Source organism: Cyprinus carpio, chromosome B15 (genome assembly GCF_018340385.1).
Source record: "Cyprinus carpio isolate SPL01 chromosome B15, ASM1834038v1, whole genome shotgun sequence".
In the NCBI taxonomy this organism is placed as follows: domain Eukaryota; kingdom Metazoa; phylum Chordata; class Actinopteri; order Cypriniformes; family Cyprinidae; genus Cyprinus; species Cyprinus carpio.
Genome location: NC_056611.1, coordinates 25294751 through 25315834, shown reverse-complemented (window position 1 = coordinate 25315834; position 21084 = coordinate 25294751). Strand labels below are relative to the sequence as shown.

At 38.2% G+C, this 21084-nt stretch overlaps 1 protein-coding gene across 1 annotated transcript; it reads left to right on the top strand.

Annotated features, from left to right (window-relative positions):
* Positions 1–14741: 14741 nt before the first annotated feature.
* LOC109062346 (homeobox protein otx5-like) lies at positions 14742–19047 on the top strand. Its single transcript, XM_019079434.2, has 3 exons — positions 14742–15055; positions 16566–16717; positions 18046–19047. Exons 1-3 carry the CDS (start codon positions 14971–14973, stop codon positions 18655–18657), a joined length of 849 nt encoding a protein of 282 aa, XP_018934979.1. The 5' UTR covers positions 14742–14970; the 3' UTR covers positions 18658–19047.
* The last annotated feature ends 2037 nt before the right edge of the window (positions 19048–21084 follow it).

The window sequence follows — 21084 nt, the reverse complement described above, 5'->3', positions numbered from 1 at the left end:
TCTCACCTCATTTACATCTCGCTTTATTTCCTGTTTAGGGTGTGTGTGTGTGTGTGTGTGTGTGAGAGAGAGAGAGAGAGAGAGAGAGAGAGAGAGAGAGAGAGAGAGAGAGACAACATAAAACCCAAGTGTGAAAGTATCTTAGTTTAGAATACTTATTTTGTATGTGAGAATAAAACAACATAGAGAGAAAGAAAGAGAGAGAGTGTGTGTGTGTGTTCCCCCCCCCCCCCCCCCCCCCCCCCCCCCCCCCCCCCCCCCCCCCCCCCCCCCCCCCCCCCCCCCCCCCCCCCCCCCCCCCCCCCCCCCCCCCCCCCCCCCCCCCCCCCCCCCCCCCCCCCCCCCCCCCCCCCCCCCCCCCCCCCCCCCCCCCCCCCCCCCCCCCCCCCCCCCCCCCCCCCCCCCCCCCCCCCCCCCCCCCCCCCCCCCCCCCCCCCCCCCCCCCCCCCCCCCCCCCCCCCCCCCCCCCCCCCCCCCCCCCCCCCCCCCCCCCCCCCCCCCCCCCCCCCCCCCCCCCCCCCCCCCCCTCCCCCCCCCCCCCCCCCCCCCCCCCCCCCCCCCCCCCCCCCCCCCCCCCCCCCCCCCCCCCCCCACCCCCCCCCCCCCCCCCCCCCCCCCCCCCCCCCCCCCCCCCCCCCCCCCCCCCCCCTCCCCCCCCCCCCCCCCCCCCCCCCCCCCCCCCCCCCCCCCCCCCCCCCCCCCCCCCCCCCCCCCCCCCCCCCCCCCCCCCCCCCCCCCCCCCCCAAACCCTAAGAATGCAAACAAGTGTGTGTGTGTGTGTGTGTTTCTTGTCCCCACAAGAATAGTAAAACCTTATTTTTTTTTTACATTCCAAGGGAGAAAAATAGTAAATTATGTTTATGTGAAAGTGTAAGAATGCAAACAGGTTTTCTGTGAGGGGTAGGTTTAGGGTTAGAGGATAGAAAATATTGTTTGCTCAGTATAAAAGTAATAGAAGTCTATGGAAAGTCCCCACAATTCACAAAAACAAATGTGTGTGTGTGTGTGTGTGTGTGAGAGAGAGAGAGAGAGAGAGAGAGAGAGAGAGAGAGAGAGAGAGAGAGAGAGTGTGTGTGTGCATGTGTGTGTGCGTGTGTGTGTGTGTGTGTGTTGAACATGCTCAGTGCTGCAGTGCATCAGCGTGTGACGTCTGTGCAGCCTGACTGTACTTCCTGTACAATAATGCAGCAGAGCACAGAAACTCCTGACGCTCATGATGATAAAGATCTTTGAACTCCTGAGATTCTCTTGACCTGCTGCAGGAGAGAACAAAGCTTCAGCTGCTTCACTGAAGCTTCTGGATTCAGCCAGTAACTTTGTGTCCGTCTCTCTGATGTCTGTGGGAATCTTCTACAGCAACAGATTGATCAGATATTAAAGATGTGCAGCTGAATCTGATTGTGAAGATCAGAAAGAGCAGAACGGAGATGCTGCATCATGACCAGCAGGAGGCAGTGCAGGAAAAGCACACAATCACACACTGTTTGTCCAGCATGGAATAATGCATACTTTTTTTCACTTTTTTCGTTTTTTCACATCATAAAACACACTGTACACTGTCTACTATTTACAGTATGTGACCATATATTGTCTATGTTGATTATGTTGCATGTTCATCTTATAATTAATAAGTGTTTTAACGTATAAACCATTACAACTCGCACAGATATACCAGAAAAAAATCAGAAGACATGAAATAAGTTTTTATTTTGTTTTAATGACTACAATTAACTATTTACATTAACAAATATATATTAACAAATTATATTTAAAAAAAAACTACTGCCTTCAAATTGTGTTGCTCTTAACACTTAAGCTCTAAGTCCTATCTATTTATCTATCTAGGCCTATCCAATCGTATTAAAAATCTAAATTTTAAATCAAGGTTTTGTCAAATACACATTCCAATTTAGTTTTTATATAAAAAGACAGTTATATGTATGTCTTTGAACTTCAGTCAATTTTAATTCTATTTTGTTACGTTAATGTTGCCGAATTGCTGCCTCAATTCAAATTAAACTCAAATTGCATAATTGAATTGTAATTTAAATGTAATTTTCAGTTCATTTGAGAATCGAGCAGAACCCTGTTGAGATGCAGAAGTTCTCCTCCATGTTTAGATCGAGTGGATGTCTGACGGTGAGTCTCAGTTCAAGTCACAGGTTTTTTAGAGTTCACGGAAGTGTAAAGCGGGTTACAGTGGACAGATAAAGTCTCAGATTTACTCTGGCAGTGATGCGTCTATTATAAACCATCATGGCTCTATTTGAACTTCAGGTTCAGTTGTGTTCTGATCCAACTGCACTGACAAAGAGCCACATGTACATATGACATATATTTGCTGATCAGAATATAAACGCATATAAATTGTTCCATTTCTAACATCATTTTTAAACATTGGTTGAACTAAGATTGGTTTGGATTTATGTTTTACAGGGGATAATTACTATATTTTCAGATAACAAATGATATGTAACTTGTAATATGTTACAACCAAATATGAAATTAAAATTGTTTAATTTGGATATAAGATTAATCATACTATTACATGGACTTTAATGTTTTTAATTGTTGCAACTCTTAAAAAAGGTATTTTAAACAAGAAAATCATTAGATCAGATCTTTATTTATTTATTTATTTTTTACACCAAATATTTACACATTATTAAGGCAAGACACTATGCATTGCAGTGGTCAGTTTTGAGATTTTGGGCTATTTGGATTTTCATAAAGCATTGTTTCAGACTGCTGGAAAGAAAACATCCAAAATGCACAAGTTTTATTGCACTTTTCTATTTGCGTCTGTAGATTTCATTTATAATACATTTCTTTAAAGAGATTTTTCTCCACTTCAGCAGCACTTACATACACCAAAACTTAGAGTTTTATTTCTCTCTATATTCTGAAGGTTTTTACTGTGGGGTTTGTTCATATATCATTCACACCAATTTACAAAACAATACATAAATAAAAACACATCTTAAACCAATTCATCAAAACTTACATACACATTTTTCTCCACTTCAGCAGCACTTACATACACCTAAACTTAGAGTTTTATTCCTATCTATATTCTGAAGGTTTTTACTGTGGGGTTTGTTCATATATCATTCACACTGATTTATACAACATTTCATTCCTAAAAACATGGCGGAAATGTATTTGTTTTCTTTCTGTTGACAGTATTTTGTGATTTATGGAGTGATACAAAGAAAAATCCAAATACCTTCTGTAAAAATCTTTACTTCGAATATGTCAACAAAATCCAACAAGAATTTTGAACATGGCTTTATCCAGTGTTTAGATTCATATTTTGGATAATCGGGGCATCAGCATTTAAAAACAACAATATTTAAACAAAAATATTGTATACAAATTATTTTTGCAATTCTTAATGTCAATCAACTGGGGAAGTATGGTTATGTGTGTGTGTGTGTGTTTTTTTCCCTATTCACCTGCTTTGCCTCGAAGAGGAGAATCCTTAGTTCTGGTGAGTTGTTAGTCACATATAATTGGAAAAATACCCTGAAAACATCCTTGTATCAAACACTAGAAGAGTCTGGGCAGCATTGAAGAAGAAACATCTAGAATCCACTGTAAAGAACCCTGAAACACAGAGAAACGGCACATCAAATATGTTATGATGGTCAAAAGAAAACACAAACAGCAGCTTTGAAAATATCTGTTTACTTCAATCACACTTACAAATGTCTGAATGTCATTCATTATATCAAGCCATGTGTCACGTATTATGAATACACTGTGCAATCTCACTAAAAACAGATGTAGAATTTACTTTGAAACAATTTTCACACAGAAACTGTTTCACAAATTTCACAAAGAAACCGGCAAGTTGAACAACATTGAATGCAACATAAAATTTAGAAGTAGAAAGACTGAAATAGCATCTTCTTATAAAATGTACTTCAGTAATATTTGTTTATAACTTAAAATAATTTTTTTTTAGTTTGTTGGATTTGAAATGCTAAACCAGTACATACAGTGTTGAAGATGAAGTGAGTCATTTTTATGTTTGTTTTTGGTTAGTGTTGCTAGTTACAGTTTTTTACAGACGCTAGGACACATTTCTCAATACTTAGGTCACTTTTGCAAAACTCTTCACACAGTTCTCCTAACCAACTTTCAGCTTGGCAAAGCAGTTAATTTCATATTCAAAATGCACTACAACTACCAAAACACTTTATTCAGGTCTCAAATCAACTCATTCTTCCAGAACACTAGAAAAGATTGACAGCCGACAAACACACTTTGTCACCCACAAAACAATGACCTAAAAAACACTTACAACATGTAGCATTATACAGTGTTTTCTTGTGTAAAACAAGGACACATCTCTGTATATAATTCACTGTAATATATGTTACTGGAATGAATCAGACATTTTTACATCACAATACAAAACTATTCAGCATTTGTCTCCTTTTGTAATGAAATTGAAAGAGTAACACCTGTGTAGATGTTCATCTACAATGAGAATCAGCTGTGGCTGGTCCAATTGTCCAATTGTTTTTATAGTATTTAATTTTAAGATTTAAAATATATTTCATTAAAATATTACTGTAGAAATGTAGCAAATTGCTGTCTTATTCAGTTTTGTATTATGTTATTGTTTTGAACATCAGTTTAACAGTTTTGGAAACAGTATGTAAGCATGTGCAAATTGGCCTGTACGTATAAAGAGTTTTGGCAGTTGTTGTGTCTAAGTGAGAAAAGAATTCATGAAATTTGAGAGATGTAGTCATTGAATGCATTTTGTGCCAAAGCAATGATAATTGATCCTCAGTTTAGCCCACATAGACTTCTGTTGTGCTCACTTTGTGAAGAGTTCTGCAAAAGTGACCTAAGTATTGAGAAATGTGTCCTAGCGTTTGTAAAAAACTGTAATGTGATTAGAACTGACTTGATACATTCACTAAAAATCACCCAAACACCAGCTAATTTACAGTTTTTCTGAATTGCTAAAAGACTAAACCCCAATCTCTGAACCAAATTCTCACTAGCTTAAACCAGTTTGTCGAATAAAGCACTCGTTCTGCAAAACCTTAAACATGTTCAGGCAGTTAGGCTCTGTTTGCAAATCTCATACACTCTTTTTGCAAAACTCTAAACACATTGCCATTCACTTAAACACTTATCACACTGTGATGCATTTGTGCTGCAAAATGATAACACAAGCGGCAAAAGTTAAACACAACTAAAGCACAGGTGTCATCGTTTACATGCAAAGATTCAGAATTGTTCACACTTGTTTCTGATGATGTGATCAAACCAACTGTGCAAAATATGAGCCTGTTCAGAGAGCACAAGTGGTACAGGTGACTGAATGATGATACAAACAATAGATGGAAACAATCTGAGAAGGAGAGGAGGAAGAGTACATGTAAGAAGTGGAGGAAGAGGAAAGAAAGAGTAAGGTTTAGAGAGTGTTATCAAGGCTGGATCTGTCAGACCACAGGTTTTTTTTCTCTTTGTCTAGCAAAAAAGACAACATTTGTGATGTGGACAAAGTCTTCAGGCCGGACTCAAGTACAAACCCATGATGCTGAGACAGAATTAATTTTTTCATTGACCCTGATTTTACAATTGCACAACTTACAGTATTTGAGTGTACTGTAACGTGCTTTCTGGCCTTTGTTGGACTGCAGTATTTTTGCAGAATCCAAGTGCTGAATATATACAAACATTCAGTACTATTCAATATTAAATATGCTATTCAATATGCTGACACAATACTATTATTGCAGTACATATAGTAGGCCGATACAATATATTCACATTACTCAGTTGTTATTACTATACTTTTTTACAGAATTACAAAATTGTTTACTCAATACAATATACTTTTTTTGTAATGTTCTAGATTCTGTGTTCTCCATTTTCTCTGTAGTGTCTAATGAATGTTCTGTAGTGTTCATTTTATTGACTGATGTATTTAAACTGGTCTGATTTAGTTCATGTTTTTTTTATAGATCAGATCAGATTCTGCAGAAGTTTGGAAATATGTCATGAATGTCTCATCTCGAATGTTTCTCTCTGTGCCAGGCTGTGCTGGTTCAGCTGTGTGTGTGTGTGTGTGTGTGTGCTGCTGACACACTGCTGACGGTAATCCAGATTAGAGAGGCTAAAACAGGCTGCAGGAGTGATGCATGAACACTAAGACTCAGACCTGCTGTCACCCTCAATAACTCTCACACACACACACACACTCCCAACCCTTCACACACTGGAGATCTACATGAACCTTCACCTGTGTGTCTGTGTGTGTGTGTGTGTGTGTGTGTGTGTGTGTGTGTGTGTGTGTGTGTGTGTGTGTGTGTGTGTGTGTGTTTTTGCGTGAGTGTGTGTGTGTGCATGCATGCGTGAGTGTGTGTGTGTGTGTGTGTGAGTGAGTGTGTGAGTAAGTGAGTGTGTGATTGAGTGTGTGAGTTTGTGTGTGAGTGTGTGTTTTTGCGTGCGTGCGTGTGTGTGTGTGTGTGTGTGTGTGTGTGTGTTGTGCAGGAACAGGCTGGTAAGAATCTGAACTGCAGTATTTCCTAATTAGAGACATTCCTCAGGATTACAGCACCAATTGAGAATCAGAGAACCATTGTGAGACCGTGTGTGTGTGTGTGTGTGTGTGTGTGTGGTCAGGAGTTCAAATCAGTCCAGCACCTTGTGTGATCATGAACCAAGCATCAGTTTGAGCATCATTGTATTCACAGACAACCGTATAAAATAAGAGAATGACTCCAAATCCCTTTGAGATTACATCTAGTCACTGCAGCTACTTCAGACTTTATGACTTTTTTACTCTAATGTTCCTGAAACACTAAAGAAATCAGCGTCAGATTTCCATTTCAAATAAATGCTGTTCTTTTGAACTTTCTGTTCATCTGTGAATCCTGAAAAATAAAAGGTATGACGGTTTCCACAAAAATATTGTGCAGCACAACTGTGTTCAACATTGATAATAATCAGAAATGTTTCTTGAGCAGCAAATCATCATATAAGAATGATTTCTGAAGATCATGTGACACTGAAGACTGGAGTAATGATGCTGAAAATACACCTGTGCATCACAGAAATACATTACACTTTAACAGATATTCACACAGAAAACAGCTGTTTTTATCTGTAATAATATTTCACTGTTTTACTGTATGTACAGTACATGAATAAACATTATTCATCATTGTTTGAACAATATTGAGCATGAGCTGTTGTTTCACTCTAGGTTAGTTGTGTGTTATATCACAGTTTATCCAGCAGTTCTCTGTGAAGCAACAGACCACTGGGATTAGTGCACTATTTATAGAAAATACCATATATGAGTTATATAATGCGTAAACAACATTTGCATTGTCCACCAATACCACAAATAATTAAATAGAATAATGTAAAAACAAATATATTTTAAAAATAACTGTAAATCATTGGTTTGTTTGTGGTATAAGTAGAGTCACAAGGGGCCCAGAGCCGAAGTGGAGGTTCACAGTCGTCAGTGTGTGTGCGTGTGTGTGTGTTTGCGTGTGTGTTTGCATGCGTGTGTGTGTGTGTGTGTGTGCGTGGCACGTGCAGGATGGAGGTGGATTAGTGCTACTGTTCCACTTGCTGCATTACTGCCATTCTCTCCATCAGCCGATGCCATCTGGACACACACACACACACACGCACGCGTCCCTCTATTACCACTGTACCACCACCCGACCCCTGACCCCATCAGCACCAGCTCTCTCTCTCTCTCTTACACACACACAATGTACCAAAGCACAAACAGAATGTGTTGTGCGCTCATGCATGAAGGCTTATGCTGAGACACATGGCTCAAGTGTGTGTGTGTGTGTGTGTGTGTGTGTGTGTGAGGCATGCACAATTAACACAATTGAACCTGAGCTTATTAATCATTCTGTGTGAATGAGACTCCATATCTGCTTTAAGCAGACTCACAGAACAACAAATCTTTGTTAGCATTTACCTCACTTCCTGTTGCCCAACATCACAAACAGTGATTCATTACTTCACTGCACGCTCACAGTTCAACACAATCAGAGTGAGTTCAGGTTGGGACATTTCCTATGATTAACATTACGCAGAATCACATAAACCTCCTCAAATCACTGAAGTGAACCCCAAATGAACTTCAAACAGCAGTCATTTTGACCAAAATATATATTTTTTAATTTTAGTTCACTGGAATGGTATGAAACTTGGTAAAGGTTTTCACACTTGCCATGTGAACATAAATAAATAAATAAATAAATAAATAAAAATACAAAAATAGCCCCACTTGTACTATTATGTGAAATAAATGGGAAACAAATTTAGTGGAAACATTTGGTACTGCACCCAAACTAAATCTTACTGAGAGCTAATTTTTTAATACGTCAACCTCAAATGTGGAACATATCTTGCTTTCATTTTCTCACAGTTTTACAGTAAAACCTGCACTGCATTTAAAGCAGTATTAAAAATAGTATTTTTTTGCATTTTCATAATAATGAACAAACTTCTAGAACTTTTTTTTTTTACTATTTTTCCTTCACTGATAATCTACCAAGTGTCTTCTTTAAAAAGAGAGCATACAAAGTCTGCGCTCTAAAGCATTCAAGATTTACCACAGCTTAAGCTGGAAATGTCATTTTCAGGTCTGTGCTAAAACAGGAAACTAATGGATCATAACTGTTCCATAAATATAATATACTACCCTAAATATAATCAGTCCCCTAAAAATACAAAATTTGAAATAACTAACATTAATGACCTATAATACAGTACATTCATTTATTTATTTTTAATTATTTATTATTTATTTATTTTTGTTATTTTGACTCCACACACACACACACACACACACACACACACACACACACACACACTGTGACACTCACACACACACACACACACACACACACACGCACACACGCACACACACACGCACACACACAAACACACACACACACACACACACACACACACACACACACTGTGACACTCACACACACACACACGCACACACACACGCACACACACACGCACACACACAAACACACACACACACACACACACACACACACACCTGCTGTCTGCTGTGGATTATCAGTCTGTCTGAGTCCAGATGTCTCATATGTCTCTTCATCAGCTCATCTATGAATGTCTTCAAAACAATCACCAAATGACTTCATTCTCGTGACTACAAGTTTCTGTTATAAAAACTGTCATTTTAGATGCATGTAAGATTTAGAAAAGAGAAGTGCCAATAACAATCTCCATTTCTCAACACTCAGGTCAGATTATTAAACTCTCCTAACAGTGTCTGTGTGGATAAACTGGATCGTTCATCATCGCTTCGACACAAAACACATTCAGTGAAGACATCTTTCAAATGACATGAACTCTTTTCTCACTGAACCTACAGACTGTTTACATGCTCTTTACAATCCTGATCACCTTCATACAAAACTCAATAACACACACCTCTGATCTGTTCCTACAGTAATACCTGCGTCAAATATATTACCAATCTGAACAATGAAATACTACTTCTACTACTACTATGTTGTGCTGTAATTTACCATTTCAGTCTTTCCACTTAACAATTTCACATTTAATTCAATGCATTACCTGCCATTTCTTTGTAATTAATTGTGAAATTCACTAGCAATTTCTGAGCAAATTTATTTTCAGTCTTTGACTAGCTATAAGTAACTTTGCGGGTTAGAGTTAGTCAGATAAGTTGACATGTAGTTACAAAGTTACTTATAGTTTGTAGAATATCTGTTGTTCACAATCAATCAAAAATAAAATGTTACAGAGTTACAAAGTGATCCAAGTATTGAGAAATGTGTAAAGATTCTTTAAGTTGACATGTTAATTGAATCTGTAATCCTACACTAGTCAGGATCAGGATCTAACCACAACTTTAGTTCTGCAGTTCACTGAAAACTAATTCAGCAGCTCTGAAAACTCAACATCGCACTGGACTGGATCTCTGTCACATCCAGGTGTATCAACTAATAAACAATCAGAAAGCGTTAAGTTTTAGACAGTCAAACTGAGGTGAATAAGCCCCGCCCACCCTCTTCCTCCGGCCCTTTCCTTCACTTCATCCATCCATCCATCCATCCGTCTCTCTCACATGTACCTGTGTGTCTCTGTCTGTCTGCTTCTTCACAGGTTCTTCTGTGCACCAAAACACAAACTCCTCACACAAACGTGTATTTCTCGTCCAGTTTCACTCCTGCTGTCTGTCTCTGTCGCGTCCTCTGCTCACAATCTCACTACAAATGCCTCTTTCCCCTCTTTATCCCGAGGTAAGATACTTACTTTTCAGATAAAGCATATTATGACAAATCGGCTGAACTGTGTGTGTATGTGTGTGTGTTATGCGTGTGTATCCAGTGCTGTAAATACCAATGATAGGGTGTTAGAGAGAGCAGATTTACACAGATGATGTTTGAACATGTTGAGAGAGCGTTCCTGCAGCTCAAACATTACGCTCGCAACACAAGGCCATGGGTTCGATTCCCAGGCTATGCATGAACTGATCAAATGTAAACGCTGAATGCAATGAGGGTTACTTTGGATAAAAGCATCTACCAAATGCATGCTGTATTAATCTCTCAGACACATTTACATTGATGCATGAGCAGGTGCTTTTATCCAAATTGCATTACAGTCAAGGTTTACACAGCTAACAAAAATATTAGAAAATGCTATTTCTGAATGTTCACTGAATGTTCAAAATGTTTCCTTTTTTTAATGTTTCATTATGGGAATGTAACTTTTGAACATTCTGAAACAAGTGTAACATTTCAAAAAAAAAAACGAATGTCCAACTAAAATGTTTAAGGAATAAAAATGATGTATGAGTAATGTTTTTGAGCGCTCATTTTGAGGACATTATTAAAGACCAGATAACTCTGAATGAACGTTCTATTAATGTTACTGTAAGAATTTTACTAAGAAGTTTGAGAGAACCTTGTTAGAGCACTCTGAGAATGTTTCCTGTTAGCTGGGAATATCATCATGCATTCCCTGGGAACTGATCCCAGGACCTTAGTGTCGCTAGCGCCATGCTCTGCTGTTTGAGAGAGGAGAGCGCTGGAGTTCTTCTATGTGACGAGAACAGGCCTGAAGAGTCTGAGATCAAAGTACGCTCTAGTTTTGAGCAGCTTTACTGATGTGGTGAGAGTGTAGCTCCAGTCAGATCTACAGGGGCTTTCTCGCTCTGTTTTAGAGGCCTTGACCAGATTCTACAGAAAACACCAGGACTGAGTTCACAGCGCTCCAAAACCTCAATACGAGACGTGAAAGAGTCTTTCACACACTCACACTATACAGAGTCATCATACAGAGCTATTAGACTTACAACTTCAGACCATGATCAGAACTGACAAATACAACACCTAAAACCAGAGATCTACACATGAACCACAGCAGCAGCAGATACATGTGTGACCGTACAACTCAGTACAAGGTGTGTGTGTGTGTGTGTGTGTGTGTGTGTGTGTGTGTGTGTGTGTGTGTGTGTGTGTGTGTGTGTGTGTGTGTGTGTGTGTGTGTGTGTGTGTGTGTGTGTGTGTGTGTGTGTGTGTATGTGTGTGTGTGTGTGTGTGTGTGTGTGTGTGTGTGTGTGTGTGTGTGAGTGTGAGTGTGTGTGTATGTGTGTGTGTGTGTGTGTGTGTGTGTGTGTGTGGTAGTGTGTGTGTGTATGTGTGTGTGTATGTGTGTGTGTGTGTGTGTGTGTGTGTGTGTGTGTGTGTGTGTGTGTGTGTGTGTGTGTGTGTGTGTGTGTGTGTGTGAGTGTGAGTTTGTGTGTGAGTTTTTGTGTGTGTTAGTGTGTGTCTGTGTGTGAGTTTGTGTGTGTATGTGTGTGCGCGCGCGTGTGTGTGTGTGTGTGTGTGTGTGTGTTTAGGCCCTGCAGATTAAACACTGTAATCTTCTTATGTGGTGGTCATGTCCTTAATTTCAGTCAGCGCTGGGTCCTAGTGCCACACCAGCAGAAGAAAATAAAAATTCCAAAACAACAAACCATAGAATAGACGGTCTCTAACACAAGTGACTCTTTTAATTACATTAAAACAATGAATATTGTGCTACTTCCAGAAAGCATCTTAAATCAAATAAAACAATAGACTTTGTCAAGAATTTGACCAAATCTATTTGTTTTTGTCTTTTTTATAGGCTAAACATATACTTACATTGGTTAAAATATGTAAATAATAGTACATTAACATAAATAAATTTAAATACATTTAAATATTTACATGCATCAAATTATTTTATGTAAAAAAAAGTTTTTACTTTTTGAATTTCTAAAGAGAGGATTAAATATTAGATTAAAATGGAGAAGTTTTCAGAAAGTGCTGATATCTCACTGTGAATAGTTTACTCAATTAATGCAATATTATAATGCAAGATATACATAGTCTATATTCACTGAAGCAGTGAACAGGTGTCTGTGAACGCGTGCGTGCGTGCGTGCGCGTGCGCGTATCGGGATGTTTCCCCACAAATGTAAAGTTTCGACTCACCAACTTCCCAGCAGACACGATGAGAATCCTGAATCCCAATTCTGCCTGTGATGATAATGATGATGATGATGAAGATGAAGATGTTCTCGTGTATCCGCCGGCTCGAGACGCGGCCTGCCGCTGCAGGTGAACATCTGAAACAGATATGAGAGATATGAAAGGTCTGAACAGATACTGTCTGTGTCTCTTTATATCTGCAGATAAACCCCTTATAGAGTTTCTGTGGATTTGAAACTAGAAGAAATCCGATTCAATTAACAAGCGCAGAATCCGCTTTACACGCGCTCATTTACATCCTCACAATCATACTACAATACTACTGTCACACAGCTCAGAGATATGACTCCAGAATCACTCTCCAGCTGACACACAGCGGGGAAAACTATAAAACACTACAGAGAGAAACGGAAGACGAACGATGAACCAAACGTCTGTATTAAAGAACACTCGAGATCGATGAAATTCAATTATTCTCAATAGTTTTTCTAAGAAGATGTAAAACCACAATAAAAACAACAAAAAGGACAAATGTTTTCATTATTTGAATTACAAGATAAGTGTGCACCTTCTTTCAAAAATTATTTCCAATCATTAATATTTCTCATTAGCAACTGCAAACAAATGAACTCCAAATTATTTCCTATAATTTCCAATCACTGTTCAGCCTACATATTAATGTTTCTAATTAATAAACGCAAAACTAATTTATCACGGAAAATATCGTGTCCGTGCATTGTGTGACTGAACTCGAGGTCTAAAGTAAAAATAAAAATCACAAAAGACACAGATGATTTATTATAAATAAACTGTGTTTTTAATACAGAGAGTCCCGGAAAGAGAGGCTGGATATTTGTGGGATTTAAGGAACACTGGGTCCTTTTGTTTCTTTAATCCCGTTTGGACGCACGAAGCCTGTCTCCACACACACACACACACACACACACACACACACACACACACACACACACACACACACACACACACACACACTCCAATTATTCCAGCATTCTGCAGCGATGTCAAATTATGAAATGTGTTTTTGTGACGTGTAATCTGTGTGAGCTCTGAAATTCAAAAGTTGCTTTAGTTTACAGCATAAAACACGGGCATATCATCGATTAGACTCGATTTGTGATGATGTACGCACTCATTTCCTATTTATTTGGACTTTTATTTCTCTTTTACACTGAATGAACCTCTGTGCCAAATCTGAGTCCAAATCGTTAGGTTTTTCCTAATTTAAGCTAATGTTTCATGCACGGCAGAAAAGAAAAGGCCTAGATCACTGAAATGAACGCAATCAGTAAATCGCGAAAAGCTCTTTAAATTAAGATTCTTTATTTGGCCTTGATGGCTCCGCGAAGAACCTTTAACATCCATGTAAAAAAGAAAAAGGAAAACGTTCTTTTAGTGGGAAAAAGCTCTTAAGATTTTTCTGCTGTACGTATTCATGGAGAACATTTACATTTCTTTACAAAATGTTTATCATGTTTAAAAGAAAAGGTTCTTTATTGGCATCTATGATTCCGCGAAGAACTTTTAACATGCATGTGATATATTCATTTCACAAAAAATGTGGAAAAATGTTCCATACGTTCCAGCCATAAGTAGCACAGGTATATTTGTAGCAATAGACAACAATACATTGTGTGGGTCACAATTATACATTTCTCTTTTATGCCAAAAATCATTAGGATATTAAGATAAGATCATGTTCCATGAAGATGTTTTGTACATTTCCTACCGTAAATATATCAAAACTTAATTTTTGATTAGTAATATGCATTGCTAAGAACTTCATTTGAACAACTTTAAAGATGATTTTCTCAATATTTAGATTTTTTTTGCTCCCTCAGATTCCAGATTTTCAAATAGTTGTATCTCAGACAAATATTGTCCTCCTAACAAACCATACATCAATGGAGAGATTATTTATTCAGCTTTCAGATGATGTAGAAATCACAGTTTCATACAATTGACCCTTATGACTGGTTTTGTGCTCCAGGGTCACAATATAACTTCTTGAATCTGAGAGAGCGAAAGAGAGAGAGAGAGAGAGAGAGAGAGAGAGGGATGGAGGGAGGGAGGGGTTTGTGTAGGTCTTGTCCGTCTCTAATTAGCCGCCTCCTCCTCCTCACTTCATCTCACTGTCACACGGTGAACACCGGACAAACCGAGCTCTCAGAGAGAGAGAGAGAGAGAGAGAGAGAGAGAGAGAGAGAGAGAGAGAGAGAGAGAGAGAGAGAGAGCGAGAGCGAGAGAGAGAGAGTTCCAGCATCTGAGAGACAAACACAAGAAAACAGAATATTTTAAACTAATAGACGATCAGCGCCAAACTAAAGATCCATTACAGACTGACAGAAGGAGAGAGCGAGGGAGAGAGAGAGAGGAGAGAGAGAGCGAGCGAGCGAGAGAGAGAGAGAGAGAGTTTATAGACATGATGTCCTACATGAAGCAGCCTCATTACTCCGTGAACGGCTTGACTCTGTCCGGTACCGGGATGGATCTCCTGCACTACCCCAGTGAGTACTGACCGAACCCGACAATCTCATCATCACAGCCAATTAATCACCAGTTACACTCCAGGTGTCATATTTAACGCGTTAAACTGCGCGTAAAGGTGATGATCAGCTTATCTTTATTATTAATATGTGACGCTGGAGCACAAAACCAGTCATAAGGGTCAATTTTATGAAACTGAGGTTTATACATCATCAGAATAAATAATCTCTCCATTGATGTGTGGTTTGTTAGGAGGACAATATTTGTCTGAGATACAACTATTTGAAAATCTGGAATCTGAGGGAGCAAAAAAATCTAAATATTGAGAAATTATCTTTTTAAAGTTGTTCAAATGAAGTTTCTTAGCAATGCATATTACTAATCAAAAATTAAGTTTTGATATATTTACGGTAGGAAATTTACTAAATATCTTCATGGAACATTATCTTATCTTAATATCCTAATGATTTTTGGCATAAAAGAAAAATGTATAATTGTGACCCATACAATGTATTGTTGGCTATTGCTACAAATATACCTGCGCTACTTATGACTGCTTCTGTGCTGCAGGGACACATATTATTTTGTTTATTAGTTTAAGCAACGCCCTGGAATTTAGAAAAGCGCAAACAGTTCTGACAAATAAATATTTATAAATAAATGCATAAGTATAAATGCACTTTTAATATAAATATAAAACCAAAATCTGCTGCTCTTTTGTTTTGTTTTATTAATATTATTACGTTATTTAGCTAGGAGTTATTTATTGTATGTTATTTATGTCATGTTTATATGATTTACACTCCCTTTCCTTACTTCGAAAGAGAAAAAAATATTTTGTTAATTGCTCAGACCATTTATTAAAGATATTTAATTCTATCACGAGTAAATTTAGTAATCGAAAAATATTATGTTTGTAGATAAGGCCTATATAACGAACATTATATTTTCGTTAAAAATCGAATTTTAGGTCAAACAACAAATATCTACTTAAGCTTTTCAAATCTGAAAATGAGAATGATGAACTATAAACACAGTTAATATTCACATCGACAATTTCAATCAGTTTTCAAATGCGACAAACACATCATTCTGACATCATTAATATTCATATAATGGCACATTTCAAATCATGGTGATTCATTTCGTAAAAGTCTATTAGTTGGATTATTTTGACGAGGGTTTATGAGCAAAATGCGAAATAATGTTCTTTGTAAACATGATGAATATCATAAGGCTGATTGGGCTCATTAATGCGCGACTCCCGTTTAATGAATATTAGTTAATCAATTAATTCCTTTATTAATCCACAGAGATATAAGACTACTTGAAGAAATTAAGCAAACGTGTCATTAAATATCAGGTTTATTATGGAAGTAAAAGCCACATCTTATTTACATAAATCCATGCTTTTACGTGTGGACTAATTCAAATAAACGATTATATTTTTGAACCCATTTTGGATAGATGGATGGATGGATGGATGGATCCACATTAAAGACTATCTGTGTTTGTGTGGTTTATGATCAGACACTGCGCGGAAGCAGCGGCGCGAGAGAACCACCTTCACGCGCGCGCAACTCGACATCCTCGAGGCACTGTTCGCCAAGACGCGGTACCCGGATATCTTCATGAGAGAAGAGGTGGCTCTCAAGATCAACCTGCCCGAGTCCAGAGTCCAGGTGAGTCCAGCAGAGCCTGCTCAAGAACAGCAGGAGGTCCAGGTTTACATGCTTAGCTTCATCCAAACCCTTGATGATGATGATGATGATGATGATCATGCATCTAAGCACCTTTCAGTGCACAAAAGGTTGTTTATAGTCATTATTCAGGGTAGAGCTATTTAATTATCTGACAAGGTCTACAATAGAAAATATACTTCTCATTATTAAAATGTTATATGAAGTATGTCTATAGTGGAAAATATTCGGATGATTAAATGTGTTCTCACTGAAAGGTTTTTGGGGATTTATATTATATTATACAAATTATTTTATATTATATTATTTGTCATACAAAGCTATTTGTTAATATTTTTATTAGATTTTATAATTTTTTTTTTACATTTCTGCTTTAGTTTTAATTTTAGTTAAAGTTTTAGTAATTTTGTTGTATGATTTTGTCATTTTTAGTAGTTTGTGTTGTCTTTAAATACGTCTATATAGATTTTATTAATTTTTGTCAGTTTAAGTTTTAGTTATTTCTGTACATCAAAATTTTAACTTTGATCAACTTTTTATATTTTATTTTATTATAAGTAACATTTCTTTCCATATTTTCTTACTTTTCTATTTTTTTCCTAGCTTTAGTTAATAAGTTATGGTACAACCCCTGATATAAATCAGAAAAATAAATTATATAAGCAAAGCAATGATGGCAGCACTAGGCGCTTTCTTTGATTTATTTTATTGTTGTATTTTATTTTATTATTTTATTTCTAATACATATGGATTCTTTTCTGTGCATTTCTCTTCTATAAAGTACATTTAAAAGGTGCTGCTATATGTGACCCTGGATCACAAAACCATTCATAAGGGTAAATCTTTTTTTGAAATTGAGATTATCTGAAAGCTGAATAAATAAGCTTTCCATTGATGTATGGTTTGTTAAGATAGAACAATATTTGGCCGAAAATCTGGAATCTGAGGGAGCAAAAAAATCTAAATATTGAGAAAATCATCTTTAAAGTTGTTCAAATTAAGTTCTTAGCAATACATATTACTAATCAAAAATTAAGTGTTGATATATTTACGGTAGGAAACTTAAAAATTATCTATAAACATCTATAAAAAATAAACATGATCTTTGCTTAATATCCTAATGATTTTTGGCATAAAAGAGAAATGGATAATTGTGACTCATACAATGTATTGTTGGCTATTGTTACAAATACATCTGTGCTACTTATGACTGCTTTTGTGCTGCAGGGATAAAGTTTTACTTACATCATGCATGCACCGGTTGGTGACTGGAACGGGATACTGACAGATGTCCCGTCTGTGTTTTGCAGGTGTGGTTTAAGAACCGTCGCGCGAAATGCCGCCAACAGCAGCAGCAACAGACCAGTGGTCAGACCAAACCCAGGCCACCAAAGAAGAAGTCGTCTCCGGCCCGAGAGCCCAGCGTCAGCGAGCCCAGCGCCAGCACCAATGGCCCCTACAGCCCTCCACCTCCTCCGGCCCCGAGCTCCAGCTCCACCAGCGCCACCGTGTCTATCTGGAGCCCGGCCTCCGTCTCTCCGCTTCAGGATCCGCTGTCAGTCTCCAGCACGCCCTGCCTGCAGCGCTCCAGCGCCTACCCCATGACCTACACCCAGGCCCCGGCCTACGGGCAGAGCTACGCCTCCTCCTCCTACTTCACCGGGCTGGACTGCAGCTCGTATCTGTCCCCCATGCACCCGCAGCTGTCGGCCACAGGGGGCGCTCTCAGCCCCATGAGCGGAGCACTCGGCCAGTCGCCCGCCTCGCTCTCGTCACAGGGCTACACCGCTGCGTCGCTGGGCTTTGGCGCGGTCGACTGCTTAGACTACAAAGACCAAACGGCGTCCTGGAAGCTCAACTTCAACACTGCAGACTGTCTGGACTACAAAGACCAGAACTCCTGGAAGTTCCAGGTCCTGTAGAGCATCTAGAAGAAGCTTCACTGCACTTCTAAAAGGTTCCAAAGTGGAGAAGTTTTAGCAGCTATGCCATAAATGGACCATTTTTGGTTCCCCAAAGAACCTTTGAGTGAAAGGTGTAAAGAATCTGTTGAAAAAAAAAAGTGAAATCCTCAGTGTTGGGGATAGCGCATTACAAGTAATGCAAGTTACATAATCAGATCACAAGTAACTAATAAATTAATGCATTACTTTTTCATCTACAATGAAGTTACTTTTTCAAATAAGAGATACTTTGTTTTCCATCAGCCTGAGGCTTATTAGTATCACGTTTGGTATGAAAGGGCCTTTAGAGTTGGCAAAAATATAACTTTTGTGTTTCTTGTTATTATAAACAAATAAGCAAGCCCAGCCCAAGTGACAAAAAATAACTCAAAAATAACGCATTTCCATAAAAAGTAGCTAAGTAACGCAATCAGTTACTTTTTTCATGGAGTAATGCAATACTGTACTGCATTACTTTTAAAAGTAACTTTCCCCAACACTTATATAACTTGTAATGGTTTTAATGGGAACTGTATTGGTTTTAATGGATGCTGTAATGGTCCCCTACTGGTAATTTGTATCCTTGTATTAGTGGTGTGTTAAACAAACTGAATACTTATGGAATTTGGCCCAAAACTCACTACTCACAAAAAAAAATAAACAAAAAAAATTTTATTTACATTGATTGAATACAAAAAAAAACAATTTTTGGTTCCCCAAAAAGCCTTTCTATGGATTCCATGGATGTTAAAGGCTCTTCATGGAACCACAGATGCCAAAATGTAATGTTTTTAATGGTTAACAGCTAATGGTTTGTTAAGTTTATAATGGTATTTGCAGTAGAAATCATTAGAGCTTCAACATTCTACAATCTTAGAAATAAATGTTCTTTATTGGCACTGATGGTTCCAAGAAGAACCTTTAACATCCGTGGAACCGCTAAATGTTCTTTATAGTGGTTTCTTTAGCTTTTAGAAAAAGGAAGAAAACCTTGGTTCTTTTAAGAACTGATCACTGAAGGGTTCTTTTATGGGATCACTGTGAAAACATACTGTTTTTTTCCAGCTGCTTTTTCCTTTTGTTGAATGGAAAGGTTCCGTGGATGCTGATGGTTCTTCATGAAGCCATTGATGAAGAACCTTTATTTTCATGAATGTGGATCACATAATGCCCATATTCTGAACCATTTGGACGACATGGATAAACGTACAGCTGATGGTGCAGTGTAGATGGAGATGTTTCTCACTGTCTGTCTTGATTATTTATGAATAACACTGAGTGAGGTGTAGCTGGTAGATGATAGAGAAATGAACAGCTCAACACGGTTAGAGGACAATCATCATCACCTGAACTGCTAAAGTCTTGTTGTTCTAGGAGGAGTATCATTAGGCTAGATGATGTTTCCACGTTCAGAATCCCAAATGTTTGTCGATAAGCTGCTTTTGAAACCGAAGAACGAACCTGAGACTCAGAGACTCCAGGAGCAAAGCATGCTGGGATTCCACTATAAGTCACATGACACGTGAACTGTAGCGCTCACTAGAGCTGAAGATGTTCTGTTTATGTTTTATATGTTTTCTTAATTGATATGATGATTAGGTCAAAGATCGGTTGTTTCTTCTGCAGTTGTTCTAAACCTGTGAAAAATTTCTCTCATTTACACGACTGTGATTCTGAAATGTCAGAATGAATCATGTGTTGAGCTGCATGGAATTGAACAACAACAGACTCTCTTGACGTTTAGATGACGTTTGTTTTCTGGTCAATCTCAGGGCTTTCTGACGCTTTCCTCGGCTCGTAACGCAGCTCTCTTTTCTGATGTGAGATTCTGTCTTTCTTTGTAATGTCCTGCTTTTCATTGTGTTTGCTTTTAGAGTCTTGTAGTATTGAGACTTTTAATGAATTATAAATAAATAATTTGTTTCCATAAATACAAGACAGGTCAGTTTTGCTGATTTAGTATAGAATTTTTGGAATAAATATTAGTATATCATGAGCATATATATATATATATATATGTCATTCTATTTTGTTATATATTTTGACACCAAAAAGAATGCAGAGAGAGAAGAAATAAATAAGTAAATGAAGGAATGTTATTAAAATGGTAAAATATCTTGCTGGTCCTAAAGTAAGCTTTATTTCCCTGATTCTCAGTTGTTTCTTTCGATTTTAGGATACAATATGAGCTGGACTTTTTTTATACACTGAATGAAAACACACACACACACACATTATGATTAAAATTAAACCGTGTTTGTCCATCATGTGTTGTGCTGTGTGTTGTGTAGCTTTAAGAAAGAGATGCAAAAAGAAACGAGAGATAGAGGGAAGGATCACAGGAATGTGTGTGTGTGTGTGTGTGTGTGTGTGTGTGTGTGTAATCTGGATGGACGGAGCATATGG

Excerpts from the sequence above, each read along its gene's own strand:
- LOC109062346 (XM_019079434.2), top strand. The coding sequence starts at position 14,971 with ATGATGTCCTACATGAAGCAGCCTCATTACTCCGTGAACGGCTTGACT. Across the intron at positions 15,056-16,565 it reads GGATCTCCTGCACTACCCCA|ACACTGCGCGGAAGCAGCGG; the intron begins GTGAGTACTGAC and ends GTTTATGATCAG. Across the intron at positions 16,718-18,045 it reads TGCCCGAGTCCAGAGTCCAG|GTGTGGTTTAAGAACCGTCG; the intron begins GTGAGTCCAGCA and ends TGTGTTTTGCAG.